Source organism: Diprion similis, chromosome 4, assembly GCF_021155765.1.
Source record: "Diprion similis isolate iyDipSimi1 chromosome 4, iyDipSimi1.1, whole genome shotgun sequence".
NCBI lineage: Eukaryota > Metazoa > Arthropoda > Insecta > Hymenoptera > Diprionidae > Diprion > Diprion similis.
Window position 1 is genome coordinate 22,923,184 of NC_060108.1, and position 23,983 is coordinate 22,947,166.

General features: G+C 31.4%; 1 protein-coding gene across 6 annotated transcripts in view; it reads right to left on the minus strand.

The window, feature by feature from the left end:
- Positions 1–1,661: 1,661 nt before the first annotated feature.
- Positions 1,662–23,983, minus strand: part of LOC124405112 (broad-complex core protein isoforms 1/2/3/4/5) — a 69,685-nt gene continuing 47,363 nt past the window's right edge. For 2 of the 6 annotated variants that reach the window (XM_046879741.1, XM_046879740.1), the window contains exons 6-7: positions 6,001–6,279; positions 2,012–2,142 (exon numbers count right to left, since the gene is read on the minus strand). In XM_046879741.1, coding sequence (XP_046735697.1) covers positions 6,014–6,279 — 266 coding nt within the window. In that variant the 3' untranslated portion in view covers positions 2,012–2,142; positions 6,001–6,013. Of the gene's footprint in view, positions 2,143–6,000; positions 6,280–19,080; positions 19,462–23,983 lie in introns of those variants that run through there. The other 4 variants (XM_046879738.1, XM_046879744.1, XM_046879743.1 and 1 more) reach the window with 4 other exon arrangements.

Genomic DNA, 23,983 nt, shown 5'->3' on the forward strand with positions numbered 1-23,983 from the left:
TATCTGAACTTGCTTTTTTCCGTCTCAGACATGTCTTTATCTTCGATATATACGTAACTGTGTTTCGGCAGACTTTCTTCCGACCTAGTCGATATTATTACGATGGCTGTATGGAACTTCAATTTTTTTTAATTTCATTAAGTGGAAAGTTTTACGTATAATAATCCAGATTTGAAACATCAAGTTGGATAAAAATTAACGACAAGAATAAACTTCAGGTTTCAATGATCATATTTTTTTTTTTTTTTTCCAGAAATTGTCAACAATATGATGTAGAAGACGAATTGATGAAAAAAAAAGTTGATGTCTAAATCAACTCCTGGTTCCACAATTTGGAGAACACTCCAAGTTCTTGAATTAAAAAAAAAAAAAATGAAGTTTCCATCGTACAATAATAATCATCGGGCGTATCCGTATGTAATATCGGTGTGTGCGTGTTTTTTATGTTTTTTCATCTACTTTTATACATCTGTCAGTCATTAATTTTTCTCTTCTTTAGTATGCGTGTATATCGTACTAATTCGACCCTACCGTATACAATATATCTCGTTAGATATCTGTTTTATTTATTTTTTTTTTCTTCGACTAAAGGTAATTTTCGAAATCTTGTCGAATCAGGCCTTATTACTGTTGATAATAATTCGTTACAGTATAGGTATAACATATGGAATGTTTCCAATTAGTTGGCTTTTCAGGTTGTTTGTTTTTTTTTTTTCCTCTTTTAAACTTAAAAAATAAATTTGATATAATGTCTCAGTCGATATTTCCCTCTTCTTTGGATTATACGCAGTCTTGTCGAAAGGAATTCAAAATAAAATAAAGAGAAAAAATGAGAAAAAAAAAAAAAGAAAAAAGAAAACAAGTGGATACACCTATCCAATCTCAGGTAAGGAGGCTCTCAACGTAGAATGCAACAGGTATGATAACCATATACCAAAAATTTGTAACCTAACGTATCTGTACAAACATCCAATATACATTCTATGTATATTTACGTATGCACACGTATGTAAATGTGTATCGTAGTAGTCGTACGACTTGAAATTCTAAGAAAAAAGTTACAACCAAAACCGAAAGACCCGACCGTCTCGATCATCGAAAGAATCTTTCAACAACTGATCAGTCGTAAATGTACATCATAAAATACAATGATTTGTTTATCATCTCAATTCTTCTCCTTGATATGTAACAATAATTACCTGTGTTTTTCGATAGTTGTTTTTTTTTTTTCATTTTTTTTTTTTTGTCAGTTTCTTTTTTTCCCAGCGTTCTTTCTTCGTGATATTCGTTGTCGCGAGATAATGTAGTTACTTCAATCTTGATATAAAAGTGGTTGTGTAAGTATGTATATACATGTATAAGCGACACCCTGACAATCAGAGGCAGACGCTGGATTACTCGACACGCGCGATATTGTAGTTTAACGAAAAACGCGGCTTCGTTGAGACCCCCTGCCAGTTAGAGATACAATCTGATAAAAGGATAGGTGTACACTGTGTACACGTAGTAATAATAATAATAATAAGAATAATAATAATGACGTTAATAATATTAATAATATTAATAATAATAATAATAATAATAATAATATGTATATCATAGGTAATGAGAATAAAAATGTATATCGAAACGACGAATGACCGCAAAAGGAGACAAGAAAAATGAATAAAAACAAAAGAAGAGAAAGAAATTACTTTTGATATGCAGTTAAGCTCGGCGACTTGTCGCCAGCGACACGTTCATAATTCCCGGTCAATTGGTCGAAGGTGAGGAAATTATGATGGTACCACAATTTTCATTGGGGCTGTTGGGGTATCTGCGGATGTTGGGCGAGGACATTTTTTATCGCCGATGTCTTGAGGAGTCTCTTGAGCATGCCGCTTGAGCCCCGATGCTGGAGGCTTTTGTGGGTCGTCAATGAATTCTTCGTCCTGTAACGCCGGTTGCAGAATTCGCATACGTAGAGGGTGTCCGACTGTTCGTGCTTGTCCTGGAAGTGGCGTTTCAGCGAGTAGTAACAGGAGAATGTACGTCGGCAGTAGGGACACTCCTGAGGCTCGTTTATGCCACCCGCGGTCGGCGGTGGCATCCGGTACACGGCAGAGGGAAGCGTCGTTGGTGTCTGCATCCCGTTGCCCGTACCTGAAATTCGATTCGTTGATTCGTTAGAGGATTGAAAATGATTTTGCAAAGTGATCGCAGTCCCGCCTCGCGTTTATTCGATATCTTACTATTGCGAGGATTACTTTGATTGGAGAACCGAAGAGAATCGCAATCGATTGGCTTTCAATTTTCGATTGAACATAGATTTTTCTAGCACAGCCAAGAATACGGTATGAATTTTTTTTTATCCAAGGGAAATCTATCATTTGTAATGTTGTATGTTACACGTCATCGTTACTTTTTGTTCTATACCGTCGCATTTTATTATTTTACTCTATTTTCTCATGCCTCATGTTTGTTAGAAACTTGAATCATACTGTAACTGTTATTATTTGTCTATCTTGTTGCAGATCTTCAGAACAAAATTTATCATGCATTCGTTTTACAAATTTTACTTCAAAGCATCACTATTGAAATAAAATATAATTTAAAAATCGTTATACCGGCAGGAATCTATAGCGTATACAATAATTTTTTTTTTTTTTTTTTTTTTTTTATAGAAAAAAAAAGCAACAAAATTGTTTCTTTTAAGTTGTTATTCTCGTAAAACGTCTAATTTTAGATTCTACGATCGAAATCAACCATCTGATTCCCTTCGATAGACCCTGACATATTCAAGTTTGTAACAACATTTGTTTTACCTAGTTATTTTTTTTTTGTTTTGTTTTTTAATATCGAACATGCGTTTTAATCGGGTTTCCAATGTTAGCAGGTACTCTTCAATAATCCTAGGCTTCTGTGAATGAGCCGAAGGCATGGAAAAAGCAAAAAGTTGACAAGAGTTTTTCACGTAGAAATATCAAACCACTACTATTACAACGGAAAAAGAAATATTCTCGATTCATTTAACTGTCCTGAACCTCAATGAGTGAAATGAATTTATTTTTCCAATCGAAAATTATGAAAGGAGTTTTGCTTTTTCCGGTACCTTCAAGCCGAAATACTCCTGCAACCACGTATTATTGTGTAATAAATCTTTGTTGCAACATGCTGCTTTGAATTCGAGAGGTTAATCACTGAGACAATTTGTGTGTAAATTCAAACACAGTAATAGACATTGGATTGATTCGATCCAGCAAATAGAAAAAAGGAAAAAAAATAAAATAAAATAAAACATCTGATTGATTTTTTATTGCAAAATATTGCACCGAGTAAATTTTACTCGAGTAATCAAAACTGTTTTTTAATCGGTGTCAAACAGCGTGTGTAAGATTTTGCTTTCAATTGAAGAATTAAGTAATTGGTCGCATGCTTCAAACGTAACACCCGACCATATGTGATGTGTATATAATTTACAAGTGTTATTCGAAATTTACAGTCATCAATAAATCAAATCCCAATATGTTAGTCACTGTACTTGTTCACATCCGCGATTCATCATATGCAACAGGAAAACTATAAATGTCCTTTTTCATTGACGAATAAGTTCATGTATTAGTTTATAATCATGCACCTGAGAGACCGGAAGATGAATCTAACTGTCCAATCACCTCGCGCCGAAATAATTCAATATTCATGAGGATCAGGTCTGAATCTCATGCTTTTTACAGAGAAACGTACCTTATTATAAGAAAATCCGGAAATAATAATGCCGGAATATCAAGATCAAGCAACGAGAAATGGATTGTCCAATTTTATATAAATTTTTCATTTATACTGAATGGGACACAATTATCCCGAGTCTGTGCGACTCAGATATATGTATTTATTCGTATATAAGGAGAATAAGAAAATTAAGAACAAAGAAAGAATGACAAATGAGATAAGATTTGAAGAAAAAAATTTTAAAAACAAAATCAAAATCAAAGTTTAATAAAAATGTTCGAAATCGTGAAAAGATGCACAATAAAATCGGTGTCGAATATAAAAAAGCAAATTATACGTGGATGTAATGTATAATGTTATTCGCATGCATGCACGTACTTGGTATACAAATTGAGCTAACAATAAGTAAATTATAAATAATAATAATAATAATAATAATAATAATAATAATAATAAGTAAGCGTATATTGTGAACACTTGGTGAACTGAAATAGAAACGAAAGGGAACATCGAAGAAAAATTAGAGATAATATATCATCATGCGCTCGATATATGTGTACATAGTTATGTATACGTACGATGCCAATTGGTATTCGGAAATAGGAAGAAAATCGGATTATTCTATAAGTCAATTCATGTGTGCTACTTGTTACTTGATCAAACGTGTGTGTGTATATATATATGCATTTTTGGAAGTTTATGCAATTCGAGATATTTGCCATTACACGCGTGCTGTAGATGAACTTTCGTTTTTTTGGTTTTTTATTCTGATATATTTATTATTTTTTTTTTTTTTTTTTTTTTTTTCTTTTTTTGTAATTATGATAGAAAGAAAAATTGTTTTTCCCACAGCTGAAACGAATATATTGAATATAAGCAACATCGAGCATGCACACAACATCGAACATTGAAAGCCAACAGAACAGAACGGAAAACAAACAGAAACAACAAAGAGACAAAAATTACAGGAGAACGCATAAACTTAGGCTGGGTTTTAGGGTCGGGTTAGTGGGGACCTGAAGCGTAATAAACATGTGACTGGTAAAGAACCCTATAAAGTTTCCTACTATCTTATCATGTGCTTTAGAGTGAACAAAAATTTTGTACTCTTGTTTTTTTGTTTCTTGTTTTTTCGATAACAGACATGTTGTTTGCCCTTTTATTTTTACCAAAGGAAAGTCCCTCCCTCGCTCTCTCCTTCTTCCTTTCTTTCTTTCTTTAGTCTTCTTTCTCTCGTTTTTGAATATCATTCACTACACCAAAATCATGATTATTATCTAATGATTTTTCTTTTTCTCTCGTGGGTTACTTTTTTTTCCTCTCTCTTCCACATCGTATATATTATTTCATTGCAACATTCATCGAACTTATGTTAAGACCGGTTCTAATATCTTAGATTTATGGTAGACAACATTCATTGACAGATCATGTAGCAACGATTCATTAATTCATTATTCTCTTCAGCTTAACGCCAAAACAATCACGCATGTATATTATATGTGTATACGTATATATCTATATATTTACTATTACAATTCATTTCTTAGTTGTATAAAAAATAATAATACCTAGACGTCTCAATCGATTTGTAATTGTAAATGGTTGATGTATATAACATATATATATATATATATATATATATGAATATGAGTCAGTCTGGTCGAAACGTGAAATGAAGTTTGAGAAGTTTAAAGTTTCAAGAGGAGTTTTCTATCAGTTTCACAGTAGTTGCTACATGACCTGTTGTTTCTATTCCATGAAATTTTAATAATGAAGAACCGAGGAATCATGGAATGGCAAAGTTATAAATAAACGACAAAAAATGGAAAATTTTTCTTTTCTTTTTTTTTTTTTTTTTTTTTTTCTTTCAAAAATCAACGCGAAGGAAAACCAAATGTATAAACGAAGGCAAATTAAAGGCTGCATACCTATCTTGGCGTAATATGTATAATTATACATATATAAGGTCAAGCGGCTTTCTCTTTGGCATGTATAAACGACAAACGACGCGTCTGTAGGGCCCGAATATTGATAGTGTAAATGAATGAGTAATTTTCTCGTATACGATTGTGAGAAGAAAACGTAAAAATAAAATAAAAAAAAATCAATACAACAAAGATAAAAGTATAAAGTTGAATAGAAATATAGAAATGAAAAAAGAAATAAATGAATAAATTGAAAAAAGAGAAAAAAAAAGAAAAAAAAGAAAAGAAAACTAAGAAAAATCAACAATGGTAGGTATATAATCATCGAAATGTTGTTAATTTTCTTTTATTGTTAGTATGGCCCTACCTTATCTAAACCTTCAATAGAACTTAATGTCAATGTCGCCGGGTCTGCTCTTATGATAGGTATAGATATGGGTCATCAGTGAGTTTCGCGAGCAGTAGACCCGCTCGCAGATGACACATCGGTACTCCTCTTGGCGCTCGGCGTGCTTGTCAGCGACGTGACGTTTCAACGAGGCTTTGCTGCATAGCACCTTACTACACAGCTGGCAGGTGAACAGCTTCTTATTGGACGGTGTACTCAGCGAGTTAACCAACGTCAGTCCAGGTATCGAGCCGAGAACTGAAACACAACAACGCACCTCATGCAGCTCCCCACACTTACCACCCCTACACCAACATCATCATCATCATCATCATCATCATCATCATCATCATCATCATCATCATCGTCTCTCACTCGCATCGTCTTTATTCTAACCCTATACATCACGTTATTACGTATTATTATGTTCCACGTATAGACAGGCGTAATTAAAGTGAATCAACTTTTTTTCTTTCTTTAAATGATAAAGAAAAAAATTTATAATAAAAAAAAAAAAAAGAAAAAAAGAAACAATGTCGTCGTGCCGTCCATTCGCCAAAGGCTTATCTTCGATTCTTCGACAGTATGGCTCGATTACGTTGTCGTAAATAACGATGATCTCGAGATGGTAGAAAATCACAACGCGCCATGTGTATATATACATATAAATTTTTCCTTCTACAAGTAAGTAATGTGAATCACGTTAATTTTTCTGTATACATCGAGATGTTTCCGTATATAATCGACATCGTGTAATTCTTTTGGCTTAATTTTCGTCGTGGTCTGATTGACAAAACGAAATATTATTAATCTTGACGCTGTTTCACACGCTATACAAACCATACTGTCAATGAATATCTCGTTATTGTTTGTACGTTTGTTCAATAATTTTACTTTTTCCAAGTTTCGTCGTCAGGTAAAAATTATAGCGGCCAAAACTAAGAAAGCACAAGTTGCCTGCATGACAATTTCAATTGACACTGGGTCGACGAAACGAAAAGTGACACAAAAGGGGTTAAATAAAAAAAATTCCAGGAAAAAAAAAGAAGAAGAAAAAAAGACAAAATAAAAATTCGAAACGATAACGCATATTGAAAATTTATCACGCAAATGAAACAGCGATACTGTAACACAATTTTATGTTCACGTCGTTTACGCATAGCATGCTTCAGCTGCATGTTATACAAAATTATACACTGAAAATGAGTTCTGCGCGTTGTATGTATTGTGCAAAGAATAATAATGATAATTATTATTATTGTTATTCGAATACTGACCAGAACGGTTTTTATTTCACCCGATCATCCCTGAATGCCCTGTTATATAGAAATGTGAATATGGCAATATCACAGGATGAGGTATTTTCCGAGTAATTTTTCAAACTATCGAATTAATGACAATTAAGGGTTGTCAATTAATCACACGTACCCCTACTACGTTTCACTCGACATGTATTTCTTTATCCCGCGTACCTACATCTTTCTTAGCTTTCTCTTCTAAAATACGAAATTAAACCACCACCTGACAATTTAACATGACATACATATATATATATATATATATATATATATATATATATATATATATATATATATATATATATATATATATATATATATATATGTAATCAAAGCATTTGAAAGCCAATTTGGATCAAGACAAAGCTATAAAAACGAATGTGTCTGCATGTTGCACGTATGTATATAAATAATATGGAGTAACCTATTTATTTCGATTACCATCGTTCCAATTATAAAGAAATTAATGAACGTTAATAACTTCTGAACTAAGCAATTACGTAAACACGTCTGCTGTGTCAACATTCTCATGGTATAATAGGACAATTTATATACAGTCCCGTGCTTATTCGTATACGATGCATGGATACGTCGATTAATTATATTATCAATATCGGTTCTTTCATCATCGTGCGATTTGCGCAGAATAGTTAATAAAAAGTGATGACAGTATATAAACGATGATTGCGGTACGTTAAACTTTATTTATGCAAAGGTTGCGAATAATATCTGAGAAATAGGGGCAGCGGGTATAATATGCGAGATTAAAAGAAAATAAAGAAGTATAGAAATTAATCGCGCACCTAAATGCAGATTAATATATTCCCGTATCTCGACTTCTCGACGACTAATTTCGATGAAAGAAAATTACGAAACGATCATGCACAGCGTTCATCGACCTCGGTAATATTATTATACCGTTTTGTAAATGCGTAGTAAGAACGCAAAATTAAAAAAAAAAGAAAGAAAAATTCTCGAACGACAAAAACACCTCATCCTGGAGTGCGGGGGACTTGATCTTTGCATCGTATTACATATATATATATATATATATATATATATATATATATATATATATATATATATATATATATATATATATATTATACACGATGTAAAATGTTCATTTGTATTTTAATGATGACGTCGGAATTGAGCTACCTTATATAGAAATGAATGAAACGTCAACATGTATAATGAGAAGTGGAAGACGATCTATTTATCCGCACGCTTCTCGTTAATTAAAAGAAGAGAAAAAGGCATTTCGATTTCCGTATAGTATATAGTATATATTATATAAAACATTAAATACCGTACAGAGCTACAACAATTATCTTTCTTTCTTCCCTTCACTTTTTTTTGCAACGCTTTGCTTGGTATTTAATTTTTTCATTCATTTTCTTTTTCCATCTCATTTCATTTATTTCATTGCTTTTTTGCTTATTCTTCGTCTTCTTTCTTTTTTCTACTCTCGCTGACTAGCAAGCAAGCCTGTGCAAGTCTGCAGACGGAGCGCTATTAATTTCCTTTGAAAATTGCTCTTCATCCAATCTCATCTCGAGTCGTGTCTCATTAAACTTCAGGCAAAAGAAACTGTTGCAGTATATTATATTATATAATTATACAGCGGGGGTGTTGGGTGTAAATAAATAATATCATTAAATAAAATATTGAAAAACAAAAACTGAGGGATATAAGATAGATATAATATATATATATATATATATGTAATATATATATACTTTGCGTTGCGCAAATATAAATATATGCATACAATAGACATAGGCATATATTCTTGGTTAGGAATCGGCAAGAATATATGCACATCTACATCATATATTTGTATATTTGTAAATACAGTAATAGAAATTCCAATAATATAATATGAGATCCAACGGAAGACGATGAAGGAAATAACACTCAGCATTCTGGGAGACATTTAAAGCATGCAATTCTTAATAATGTTTCGGCAATTGTGGCGCAGCATTTGAAATATCATATTACGTATTACGTATACAAAAGTATACCGAACACTCGTCCATTTTGTTATAGAAATGATATATCGGCACGATGTTTTGAGCCCTCTATCAATTGAGACCACTTTGTTTTTTTCTTATTTTTTTATTTTTTATTTTTTTGCATTTTTTCTTCATTATTTTCAACTTTTTTGAAATTTTTTTTTTTTTTTTTCGCCTCGTCATTCGTCACCGTCTATCGTAAATGAGAATTTCATAGAGCAAACGTGGCTCCTCCATATACGATTTATTCGCAAGGCAACACAACACACAATATCACATATTTAAAACATCACAATTCCTCTGTAACGATAGAAAAAATACCGACAAAATTAACGGAACTTTACCTGCAATATTTCTGTCACACAAAGGCCGAGCCTATATCTGTTAACGTATAGACATAAGAAGAAACAAAATAAGTATGAAAAAAATAAAAATAAAATAAAAATAAAACAGAAAAAAAAAGAAAAAAAAAAGACATCGGGGGCCAATATTCTGAACTTTACGTAGATATGTTACTTCGGAGACATCTTCGACGACGTCTGTTATATGCGGCGTTTTTACCTTATTATTTATTTATTTATTTATTTATTTATTTATTTATATATTCATTTTTTCAATAACTTAAGTCTCTTGTAAGAGCGCATATGCATACATATATTCAGTATAAGCCTTGCGACAAGAAATGCATTTCGAATGCTAATTTCACTGAATATTATGTAAATGAAATCTATAAATTTTATGAATCATGCGAAATGACTCGCAATTACGTTATATATGAAAATAATAGTGGGCAATAAATAAATAAATAAATAAACAAATAAACAAACAAGTATACGTCCATTATATATATGTACGTGTTATATAAATATATATATATCGCATATACCGCGTGACTCGTTATTATATATGTATTATACACGTTCCTTGCAATATTGCAATATTTAATTATACATACACGGGAATTGAAATGCCCAAACTAGGCCGCGGACATGACTGTTAGGATTTTATGGCTGACGTCACAAAGAAACAACGCATTAACAATTAAGTCATTACACAATTAGCACAACTTACCTTCGAGCTGAAATATAAGTTGATTTAAATAATATCCATATATATATATATATATATATATATATGTATAAAAATTGTGAGTGTGTATACGTATATACCTGGTTGTTGTAATATAGAGTACACCGAATATTACAATATTGTCTTTTTTTTTTGCTTTTCTTTCTTTTGTTCACGATATTATTGTATAGAATCGACGAGGATGTAATATGTATGGGTATCTAGAAAACGAATGAAACACAACTGAATTATTGAACCAAATAGTACATTTCGTTATATAATATAAAAAATGAAAATATATTAAAATGCATTTGATATAGCCTTAAATAAGGATAATAATATAATAATCAATAAATATATACTATTACCAGAACACCTTGGCAGATAACAAATAATAAGTAAGCAAGATAACGTAACTTTTTTTTTTTTCTCCTTTTTGTTCGGTTTATAGCGCTTGATTAATTTATTATTGTTGTTGTTTTGTTTTTGTTTTTTTTTTTTTTGTTTTTTATTTCGCTTTCGTTTCGGTTTTCTACCGTAAAACGTTAATACATGCCCGAGAAATTGCAAGAAGTTGAGAAACTTTCGTTTTATTTTCGTCTCTTATTGTGTGTTATTTTTGAACTTTAGTGTTAATATAATAATCCCTAACTATAACATATATGCATTTGTATATAATGTCAGTCGGTTTAAACTTAAATTTGATTTTACTTCACATAGTTGCACATTCACGCCGATAGAACTATGTATATCATTTTTTTTTTTTTTTTTTTGTTTGTTTTTAACTTTTCTTTTTTAACCTCCTTCTTTCCAACGAATTTGCATTCTACTAAGTATAATTTTGTCCACTTTTGATCCTTTAGTTCATTAATCATTTCCTTGCTGTTTCGACAACTTCAACGAATCGCGCTGATGTCGTTTCGTTCAGCTGATAAAGCTGAGCAATTATATTTAAACCTAGCCTTAAAAATTTTTTTTTTTTTTTTTTTTTCCGAGCTTTTTGTCCGACAACGAATCATTTTCTGTATGTAAATATATGTATATATGTATATTGGTTTCCTAATAAATATCCTACCGTATAACTCGTTAGATGCGAAAGCTATGTGCGCGCGTGTGTGTGTGTGTGTGTGCGTAAAACCCTCGACCATTTGTTGTGTGCTTAATAATCGTACGGATATCAAGAAGTGAGAGAGGAAGGATTTGTTTTTTCTGTCTTAGTTTCGTTTTTCATTGAACTTAATGAGAAAACTAAAGTAATGATAGTAATTGTTTAGTTGAAGCATGATATTTAATTATTTCTAAGGTACGGTGATATACGAAGTTTTATATTCGTAGCCATGTTAAGGGGGGCCCCTCCGATGAAATGTCGATAACACCGGAAATTACAAAAATTTCACCGAGTCTCCCCCCCCCGCAGAGTTACAACGCTCGATTATCTGTTGTATATAATTTAAATCTTTTTTTCGCTCCTCAATGCGGATTCGTTTGTACGTTTTTTTTTTTTTTTTTTTTTGTTTTTATGTTTTTGTTTTGTTTTTTTGCAACATTTTAACTTATCCATTAGGTACCTTTAATTAACAGTTTGGTAACATCAGTCAAATAGTAAAAAAATCAGTCCAATAAATCGACTAATTAAGTAATGAGACAAATTCAGTCAAATTCAGTCAATTCAGTATTTATACATTGGTTGCGGTCGAATAATAAATCGTTTTAAACATTCTTCTTAATAATTTATAGAAATATTATTATCATTAGTGTTATTATCAGCGTTATCGATATTATTAAATTTCCTTCTTTTTCTTTTTCCTTTCTCTCAATAATAAAGGTACACCAATTAAACCATGAATATTCTCTACTAACTTCGCGAATTATTTTACAGCATAATCTACTTGTCTTTTCTCTTGTTATCGGTGGTTTTTTTCCTTTCCTTGCTTCCTCCTATATATATATATATCTAGATATATATGAGTGCGAGAAATAATCAATTATATAATTATCATTATTTTCTTACACGAATTTCTAATATGCACCAATAAGGCAGATTTTTTCCAGTCTTGAAGTACCAACGGCGGACTTTAAACATATAATTTTCTATCTTAGAATTCCGTCGAATCACGGTAAATGGCGACCGTCGCGTCATATATACATATATATATATATATATATATATATATGTATATATGTATGTATATTCATTTCGACCGCAACTGATGCGACTCCCATTTCAGTCTTCTCAAATTAGAAAGATGACGAGAAAAATTTTTTTTTTTTTTTTTAAATATGAATAAAACAAAAATTTTGCGACAATTTTGTCGGCTAATATATTATCACAGGCCAATTAATCAACAGTTTTCCTCTTTTCGAACCTCGCATATACCCGACGAATATGACGAATTTTACAACAATAAAACTAGAACGGATATAATATGTTTAAACGGCAAAGCGCTTGCGGTGATGAATAATAATGAACAAAAATAAAAACATTTTTAAACATAAAAAATTTTTTTTTTTTAAATGGACAGTAATAAGTATGAAACGTGGATCGTTGATATTGTTAATCGACGAAAAAAAGATCATACGGACATATGATAAGATAGAAAATAGAATAATAAGAATCAAATAAAATCTACTACTATATCATTTGTAATTAATTAAATATTCATCAATTTATATTAATTTTATCAATAATTTATTATTTCCATAATGTACCGCCCGATCCCCCTCCTCATCCTCCTCACCCCCTCAGAAATATCGTGACATGCACTGGGCACTGGGCACTGGGCACTGGGCACCGTTTGGGTATTTGGCAATTTTTACAGTAGTCATATATAAGTCAATTTCTTGAGTAGTCTACATATTTAAATATTATCAATATCAGTTCTTTCGTATGGGACTACCATAAAATTGTATATAATTTATTTTCATAAATTTAAAGCTTCGTTCTCTATTTTAATTCAATTTCCTCTCTTTCTCTCTATCTTTCTTTTTTCTTCCTCTTTATCTTACTCTTCGTCTACCCTCAAAAATTTCCTTATAATCGATAAATTTTTTTCCATTTTATTCTTATTTTATATACTTTTCACAGCATTTCTCTTCATTCTCTTTCCATCTTTCTTCTTTTACGGTGTTGTTGTTGTTGGTTTTTTTTTTTGGATTTTTTTTTTTTTTTTTTTTTTGTTCTTTTTTTATCAATTCGTTTTCTCCTGTTTTCTTATCCAATTTATATTAAACTTTACTCCGAGTCGACCAGCATATTTTTAAGGATCACGCCCTATAAATAGGTCAATATATTTCTTAAACAGTTTTTACAATTTGGCAACGAAAACTTTACCTAATTGAACGAGACGAGAATTCGTATTACAATAGGATATTATCGTAAATGATGAAAAGTGATCCTGAAGAATGTTACGTCACTCGGAGAAATCAATTAAATACCCTCTACGTAATAATAATCTATCATAGCCTACCTATCAGTGTATGTATGTACGTATGTGTATTGTGTATATATATATATATATATATATATATATCTGTTTGCCTATAATTATCGTGTGTTATATGTGTCGGCACGTATTTTACTGTAAAATATAATATACATGTACATGTATCGGTGTTCGATTCAATTTTTCGGCTGCTGTTTCAGCGACTGCGTTATATGTATATATATATATTATTAAAGTGTGTGTGTGTGTGTGTGTGTATGTATTTATATAGCATGGTGGGTTCTATGGGTTATAGCTACCTATACGCTTTCGTCGAAATAAAAAAAATAAAAAAATTGGTAAAATATGACGTGTGAGTGCATTGACAAGATAAGAGTTAAAAAAAAAAAAAAAAAAAACTGTAATATTGTTACAAAGCAAAACTAGTTATTTGTGTTTCCCAATATTAGATGAATCGTAAAATAGTTATAACATACTGTATTCGTCATGTCTGTATGAGTACATAGGTTGTGTGAATATCGTACACTGCACGCAGAAAAAGAAATGCTGTGACAACTACGAGAAAAAAAAAAAAAAAAAACTGAAAAAACTGAAAAAAGATCACCACGAGACCCAGTTTTCTTATCTAATCTTTTTTTTTAGCGACGTTAAGCATTTACGATTATGATATTTTTTCAATCCCAATTTCGTGATTTAAAGATGCAGTGAAAGCTCGTATTACTTTTTCCACGTGTAATGCGGTAGCAAGGCGGCAGAATGAAGAAAATGAGTTGAAAAAAAAAATAGAAAATAAAAAATAAACAACGCCATCCCGTTTCTTGAACACTTGCTAGTGTGATTATATTTATTTATTTATTTATTTATTTATTTATGTATTATATTATACTTCGATATACGTACTTCGCGATAAAATAAAATAAAATAAAATAAAATAAAATAAACGAAAACGATATCTATAATTATGAATGTGTACATACAATCATAGAAAAAGAAACTAAGAGTTGTGGCGCGATTCTGTTTCCTTAATAAGCTTAACATATACCTATATATATTACTTGGCGTACCGTCTAATAATTTTGCCCGAAACCCGTGCGAAACTAGAGCACCGTAAAATTGTTATTAGGTACGTATAATTGTTATAGAAAACGTAAAGTGTAGGTTCGGAAGGATCCGTAGTTTCGTATCAAATTATTATGGCCTGCCTCGTTTCAACCGTATTACATATATGTATACCTGTTTATTTTATTTCAATGCGCAACCAAGATTCCAGGAGATTTTCGCAACGTATTTTATTTATCCCTTATATCAAAGTTCTACTAATAAAATATATTTATATATGTATATGCATATGCATACACAATTATAACATATAAAATTGCTACGTATATGCATAATTGTATTCGGATATTTTTATATTCAGTTTACACAGAGTGTTGCGTTCAGTTTCCGAGTTTTCTCGCGTATCCCATTTCTGGCTAATAATTTTCACTTCATCATTACATCTATAATAGAAAATTATCTTTGTTCAATCGGGTATGAATTGCAGATTTCTTCCCACGCATTCGTTAATTACTTTTTTTTATTTTTATTTTATTTTTTACTCCCTACCCCCTTTTTCTAATTTTTAATATCACTTTATCTGCAGCACGATCAGATCGGTTGTGTTGAATTGTATTCGAACTAATTGTATATCAGATATATACACCTATTAAACACCGGTACATAGGTAAACACGAACAATTTTTCGAAGCTCCCAAACCGCGAGAATTGGTAAATCAGTCCACGAGTATAGGCAAAATTAAGCGCAGCGCAGTGATTTAATGCAAAAATATAATTTTATTCCCTAATTGTTATTTTTACTTTTTTTTGTTTTCTTTTTTCCCTTTGTCTTTTGGTTACCGTTAATACCATCTTTCTCTCGTTCATTTCACCTCAGTAACAAAAAAACAAAATGATCGGACCCGAGGAAACACTTGCGTTCGATTCCGGATGTCGTCACTGTATGCACGTAACCGTTGCGGGATATGACATCACCAATACGTATAATATAATCAACCTCTCAACGTGTATTATTATTATTATTATTATTATTATTATTATTATTATTATTATTGTAAGTGTATTGGGACACAGTCACGATGCTTGAGTATTGTAAATCAGACTTGATGTAATATTATAAAGTAAAAGTGAGAGAAAACAAAAGTAATCATGTGACTCGCGATCTACATAATATAGCAGTGTTAACGGTTATATTTATGTAAGTTTATATGTGTGTAATATTTGTGTAGCAAAAGTAACAGTGGTTGGTAAATGAGTAATGAAGTAGATTTGATACAAGTATCTAATGTAAGTATATAATAATAAGGTACTTTACGCGTAAAGCCCGGTATATAATCATACATACGTATGAGTGTGTGTGTGTGTGTGTGTGTGTGCGTGTATGTATGTATATGCAATTAGGTACCCCGTAAAGCATTTGAAATACGTAAAACTATATTATATGTAACGTATATAATGTATAATAAATGGAATGAATATATTAAGATAAGATATACATAATATATATATATATGTATATATGTGTATATATATATATATATATATATAATATATCTATATTATATTATTGTATCGTATCATCATTGCATCTTCGCCGTAAGATCTCGCAAGGTAACAATATTATACAACAACAACCAAAACGATAAAAATTATGATAGAAATAAAAAAAAAGTGAAAAAAAAAAAGAAGAAAAATATCGAAAAAAACGAAATGATCACTAGCTAAGAAAAATAAATAAAATAGAATTGAAAAGTAACAGTTAGCCGAGTTTGCGATATTTTCACGGTCGCGACTTTGTGTCTGTTCCCCGTCTGTCTGTTCTATGATTCGTGTACCTATATGAGTACGTATATATATATATGCGTGCGTGCGTGTGTGTGTGTGTGTATGTATAGTAACTAATGAGGGTACAATCGTTACAAGATGTGCATGTATTGTATGATCCCTATGTGAGTGAGCGGGGTGAAGTTTATTATTTATTATTTTCTTCTTCTTTTCTCTCCCCTTTCTCTGCCCGGTGAGCTGACGAGCTTTATTATATACACATATATGCACGTATGTACATATATACCATACATATCCACACGTACGTATATAATAACGTATGGCCGTAGTCACATATGTGTGTTTTGTATATAGTTAGTCGTTAATCGTATATACTTATGTGTAGAGTGTACATTATACAAGTTTTAATGCGAAATAATATAATTTGCATAATATGAGTCTTGTAGTTTATAATTATATATAATATATATATGTAATATATATCATGTTCGTACAGTCTTGTAACATTAAATGTTTCGTATTTGTTTGGTTTTTTTTTTTTTTATTCTTTCCCTCTTTTTTTTCTTTAGTCTTTATTATTATTATCGTTATTATTTATTTATTCATTTTTTTTTTTTTTTTTTTTTTTTTTATATCTTTTCACTAATCTTTTTTTCTGTTTTGTGTGTCTTTTCCACCCTTCTTCATTCCCGACCTAAAATTAGTTGGACGATGGCGTCTGACGCCTGGAAGTGTTCTATATCAGCCCGCTACTAATTAATTAATATATGTATAACAGTTCGTCTAGACACGAGCCCAATCCCCTGTAATTTAATAGTTACATACCATTTTTCGTTATACTTTATGTTCATACGCATATGATTTTCCTTCCACAAGGGTGACGCGTTTTCCTGTAAAACCGTCGCAATTCAAATTGAACATTTTTGTTCCTTTTGATTCACCTAATGTTCAAACGGTTGGGGGAAAAAACGAGACGAAAATTGACATATAACTATAAATCAAACGACTGACTCGAAGCACCTAACTCATACCACGCACATATGTATTGCCATAGTTTTTTGCAATCCCCGTTTTTTTCGGAGATATTTATCGTTTACTATACATCGCATACATATAAACAATGTCCCGCATCCATTTATACATTTATAATATATTTGCTTTTTTTTTTTTATCCTTTTATTTTGCATTTTTGCATCTTTCGTTTTTCTTCCTCTCGTTTCTCAAGGAAAATTTTCTACTTCGTTTTTCTCTTTCACTCTTAGATTTGAAAATCTTCGAATTTACACAAGAACCGATGTAACGTTTCACAATTTTCATCTTTTCAAAACTGTCTTCAATCCACTGGGATCGTATATATATATAGATATATACATATAGAGATATTGTTTCTACAATTTTCTTTTCTTCGAATCCATGCAAATTTTGATTATATTATACTTGAACTTGTCGTACTTGTATTCGTATTTTTCCTCTCTTTCCGATAATTAAATGTTGGGTGAAAAAAAAAAAAAAAAATTGAGCTGCCTCGGTCAACTAATTGCACGTTTTTCAAATAATAAATCAACTTAAAAATTTTTTTTTAACAATTATAAAAAAGCGAATTGATTACCGCGCTGAAACTCTAAAATTGTCTAATGGCGCCAGCGTATAGGACTGAGAATCACAAATTTAACAAAAATTGGCAACGTATGTACGCCAGTAAATATATTATCACCTCGAAATAATTTAAACAGCGTATATTATAAAATTACTACTCATAGATCATCCGACTTAAGGCGCCGCTGAACTGACTTGAAAATATCAAATCGTGACGTCATAAGTACGTGCAGCGCGTCTGAATATTAAACGGTGAAATAACACCGCTGATTTCATTGGCTTGTTCTGTTAGATCCAACCAATGATATCAATTACAGATCGAGACATACTTTTTGTGGGCCATGAACGGGCTGCTGTCACATGAAAAACGCCTATACGAATCGAGCCATGTTTACAAAAAAATAACTGATAGTACAAGTTTTCCCGGATAACGTGTGTGCTTTTGTACGTGTGAATCTCCCTGGCGAGGGTGAAAGAAATTGTGGAACAGTGCAATCAGTGAATATTCAATATGCGGTAGCTCCGATCGGCCATGTTTGTTGTCGCGTGATTTTATTCACTTCATCATTCCTTATTATAAACATTATCAGCGATTTGCCTGAGCAGCGACTGAGATTCACACGTACACTATTATTCAAGCTACGATTTAAAATATTTCCGAGTAAGATTCATAGTCTCGTTATCGCAGGATTCGTATAGGCTTTTTCACCCAATTTCCCCGCTTCCGACGTCACGAAATATATATATATATATATATGACATGCCAGGTCAGCGGCGCCTTAAAAATCAGATTCTATTTGTAAAGAAGAAAGAGAGGAAAAAAAAAACATTGACGGACTCAAAACGATAATGATTACTTATATTAGGGGGAAACATGAAAATAAAGAAAAAAAAAAAAAAAATACATGGATAAAAAGAGCGATTATTTCTTTGTACGATGATAAATGCTTTTGTGATTGTTGAGGCTATTTAGAGTTCTGAACACTTTGCGACATAGAAGGCATACGGCGCTGTTCAACGGTTGAAAGTGTTGCTGTTCCTTGTGCCTTTTGAGGGTCAGTTTTGTCGACAATGTTTTACCGCAAACGTCACAAGTGAAGCATACACCGGGTCGTAAAAGGCTGCCGTGTAAGGGACTGGACAACCTCATTGCTAAAATGGCTGATGACGAGCCTTTAGGTTTAGTAAAATGCGCGGAAGTTTTTCAGTAGAAGATATTCAAAATTAAACGCGATTCGTTGATTTATTTGTTTTCAAATTCCCGTCAGTTCGGTTTAATTTGTCAATAAGAAAAAAAAAAAAAAAAAAGTCGTTGATCGTAGTTGATCAAGAGTTTTCATTACAGAAAAACAGAAATAGTTGGAAAATAGATGTATAGAACATAAGAATATCGATTATAAAATAACGATCCAAGAATTAATCAAGTCCCGTTCATAGCGAGGATCGATGATGAAAAGATAGTACAAAGAGTAAAAGTACAATGAGAGAGAGAGAAGAAAAAAAGAAACAGGAAATAGAGAAAAAAAAAAACAAAAAAAAAAACAAAAAAAAACAAAGAAGAAGAATAGAAAGAAAAAGAAGGCAGGAGAGTAAGAAGAAAGAAAAAAAAAGTGAAAAAAAACCATAAAATCATCCGTTACGAACCAATGGAAGTGCAGACAGACCCACGTGCGGACGGATCCCCAGCAAGTCCGTGAGTGAAGTTGGGTACACACAGAGAACAATGACGAACCAGAGCACATAGCCGAGCGGGACCGGGAACAAAGAAGAACAGAGATACGGCTGCCATTAATATTGTATTGTGGACACATTAGTACGATACTAGTAATTCTATACAGGGAGGTTTCGATTTATGTTACGTTCGCCCTGATCGACTGACTGACGGCGACACCTTAGCGCAAAAATTGAAAAATCTGACGTATAATAAGAGAAAAAAGGCTCGGGGCTCTGGTTTGTCATTGATTATGGTAATTTGATTTATTTATTAGAGCGATAACCAATCGCAAGCTCGTTATGTTTATATTTGGTATGACCGTTATATTTATTGGTAAACTTTCATTCAAAATGGTATATCGTCCGATGAACGTAATTTTTTTACATTTCTTTCTTTCTTTCTTTCTTTCTTCTTGTTTATTTTTCGTTTCGATCGTCTCTGTCAATAAAGTATTCTGAACCGTGCTACGTGCGTTTTGAAATAAGTATGTTAGAATTTTATAAATTTTTTTGACTTTTTTTCTTTGAATTCACTCGAAAACGATCGGCTCTGATTGTTTTTTCTCAACAGCAGACCTGATCGATTTTTAAAAACGAAGTTTCGGGATTTCAGCAAATTTTTAGCCTAGGATACGAGTGATCATTGCAATTCGTACCGGATATCTTGATTCAATTTAATACACCTAGACAATCCTGAATTTTATAAAATTCTAACAGTTCAGAGTACAGAACAGCAGACGACGTTACATTCAAAGATCACGCAGCTTTCATAATGCGAATAAAAAACGCAGATATTTATATATTAAAAACATAATATGTATGCACATATTGCTTGCAAGACAACAAACGTATAATACCTATATATTTAAGGAACAAGAGGTGTAAAAACTTTACGTTATAAATTGTTTCCAACATACCATTCTCAATGCTTCCCCGGGCGTGCGGACGAGCCTAATGGGGAAAATATTACGCTAAACGTCATAAGGTCGCAGGTTTGATTTATTTATTTATTTACTTAATTACTTATTTCTGTTTTTGCATAATGCAATGCGTAAACAGTTAAACACCACGCAGGGATTTTCAAAGTTATAAAATCGGAGCTTCAAGCTCCGATAATAATTAAAAAGCTTTCAACCATTCATTGTTGTACTTTCTCGCTTTTCATTATATTGTCAAGAGACGCGAGGAAAACTTTATTAATCAACGGCAACGGCGATTCCGCGATTCGAAAGTGCTTTCACACGACAAATCGAGAGCGACGATCGCTCACAAGAGTCGGCGATGAACTGCCGTTCAATTCCGGAGATCTCTAAGATTCTGGTTGTTGACGTCGGAGATTATACTTTAATCCGTTCGGAGTTTCAGCGCTCTGTTATACTTTCGAATCTTCCGTTCGCAACGGAAAATTGAATAAACCGCAAGAAAATTTTCGTCAAACGTTTGTTCGTCAACCTTCACACCGAATTTAATAATGTGCGCGAATTTATCCACAGCTGCATCAGAATCGTGAGAAAAAATTATATAATTTTTACGTTATATAGCTGATAATTCGACAATTTTTCATATGGAAGTATGAAAAACAACGACGAGTAAATCCGCTAAGCATCTTAAATTCTATGAAATAATTTGAATAAAGATTACACAATATGATAACTGATCGTAAAAGGGATGAGAATTGAAATCGAACTTAAGTAAAAACAATTAACAATTTGTGATTGCGCAGATATTTTACAACGGGTATCTGAAGAACGTAAAATATAAACAAACAATAAGTGCGATTCTTCGATTCGCGATGTGTTCTCGCAGCCGACGAATTCGCAAGTAGCCACGAAGGACGCTCAGATTTTTATAAACTTTGTTACGATCCGGAAGAACTCTTGCAAGATTCTTCCACAATAATTAGACTTATAAATAATATATTTTTATACATCTGTAACCATCCGAAGATAGCGATATATCACATTACGATAATCATATTATTATTTATACTATTTACACGACGTACATAAGACAAGTGAATTAATAAATTAATAAGAGTTTTGAATAATCAATATAAAAAATGTTTATTCATATAAATAATGAAAACAATGCGAAGTGAGTACAATGGAAATGTGTTACCCTGAGCCCTCAAAAAGTATATAAGAAACAAAAATGAAGAACATTAAATTGACTTTAAAAAAAATATATATATATATATATATACATATGTATACATACATATTTTATTTTTTGTAACTCAATTTAATTTTTGTTTTTTTTTTTGTATTTTTTTCTTTCTTTCCAATTTTAATAAAATTTAAAAATATTAAAAGTAAAAATATATTATGTGTTACAAACTCAGGTATAAAAAAATTCTATTTACATTTATAGTATAGTATATATACTATTCTATACGACATACTAAAGTTTATCTATATCATAGGTCATATACGATATTGTACATATATGTACGGGAAATATATTTACAATTACGGAAGTACATTTTTTACCGGTAAAAAATGCATACGTTAAAAATGCATGTACCCAAGGCATTTAGATGAGAATTCGATACAAAGCATCAATTCAGAATGGGTATTCGTTTAATTACCCGCAGAAAAAAAAACAAATAAAATAAATAAAGAAATTTCTCGACAAAGTCAATTGCCACTTGTTCATTTTATACGCACGTGGTCCGTGTGATATTTGCGAAAATTGGACGTATCGATTGCAAAACGATATTATTTTTTTGGCACTTGGCGTGTAAGCTTCGTTTTTAATTGCGATTAAAAAATATTACTCATGTAGGTAAGATAGGTATTTACCGAAGTTCTCGCGTCTAAATTCTGCAGGTTTTTAACTTTTAACCCTAGTCGAGTAATTAGATAGATATTTCGGTGGTCAAGAAAATTATAGGACGTTAAAAAATAATAAATAAGAAAAATTTTGAGTAATGAAGATTTCATTTTTAATTTCTCTCGCGATTCCAGTTTTTCGCACGTGACATACAATTTATATCAACGACCGATGTACTATCGATTCGATCGTATAACAAATGATAATAATAACAATAATAATAATAAGTTTAATAATAATAAAAATGACGATGAAAATTTAAAAAATTTAAAAAAACTGCCGAAAAATTTGACAAAATAAAACAATATCCAAAATATCACAATGTATTTAGTTATTGACTTTCTTTCCTCCTTTTTCCTCAACTTCATCACAGATAATTCCAAACGTCAAACGCCGAAAATATATACCTAAACTGGACTTTTGTTCACAAGAATTTAATTTACACATAATGTGTAAATTAACGAGCATATATTTAATAGTTTTATCGCGTTAACCATGCTTAAATTAACACTGTTGAAACTAATTTCAAATGATATTAAACGATAAAGAGAATCATACAATCATATAATATATATGAAAAATATATATGTTTAAATAATAGTAATGCGAGAGAAAAATCACTATTATATTCCATCATCGATAAACAAATTTCGCTTGTCCATAAAATCTTGGCACGTTTTTGTTCTAACTTCGCAATATTACCCTTCTTAGCCGAGTGTAAAGTGTATAAAAATAGGGCGCAATAAATTGCAAATACAATAAAATTATGAATTCAGATTTATAAACATACAGCGATAATTGATTAATCAATGATGAAAAATTGAGCAAATATATATATATATACACACATGATACATAAAAGCAAAAAGAAAAAATGCCATTATTTTTCGACCACTCTATAAGAATAAAAATAATCTCATGACTGGGTATCAAAGTGTGATTAATTTTCATCCTCATGGATTGTCAACGTCTGGTGAATGCATCCAGTCTTACGTATGTGTAACAACATATCTGCATACCCAAGTCTTCGTCATCGAAATTCAAATTTGTTTCTTGATTTTCTTTTTCGTTTCTTTCACAGTTTGCAATATAAACTGCAATTTCCACTTCACGTATATATAACATGTGTACATATATATATTATAACCCA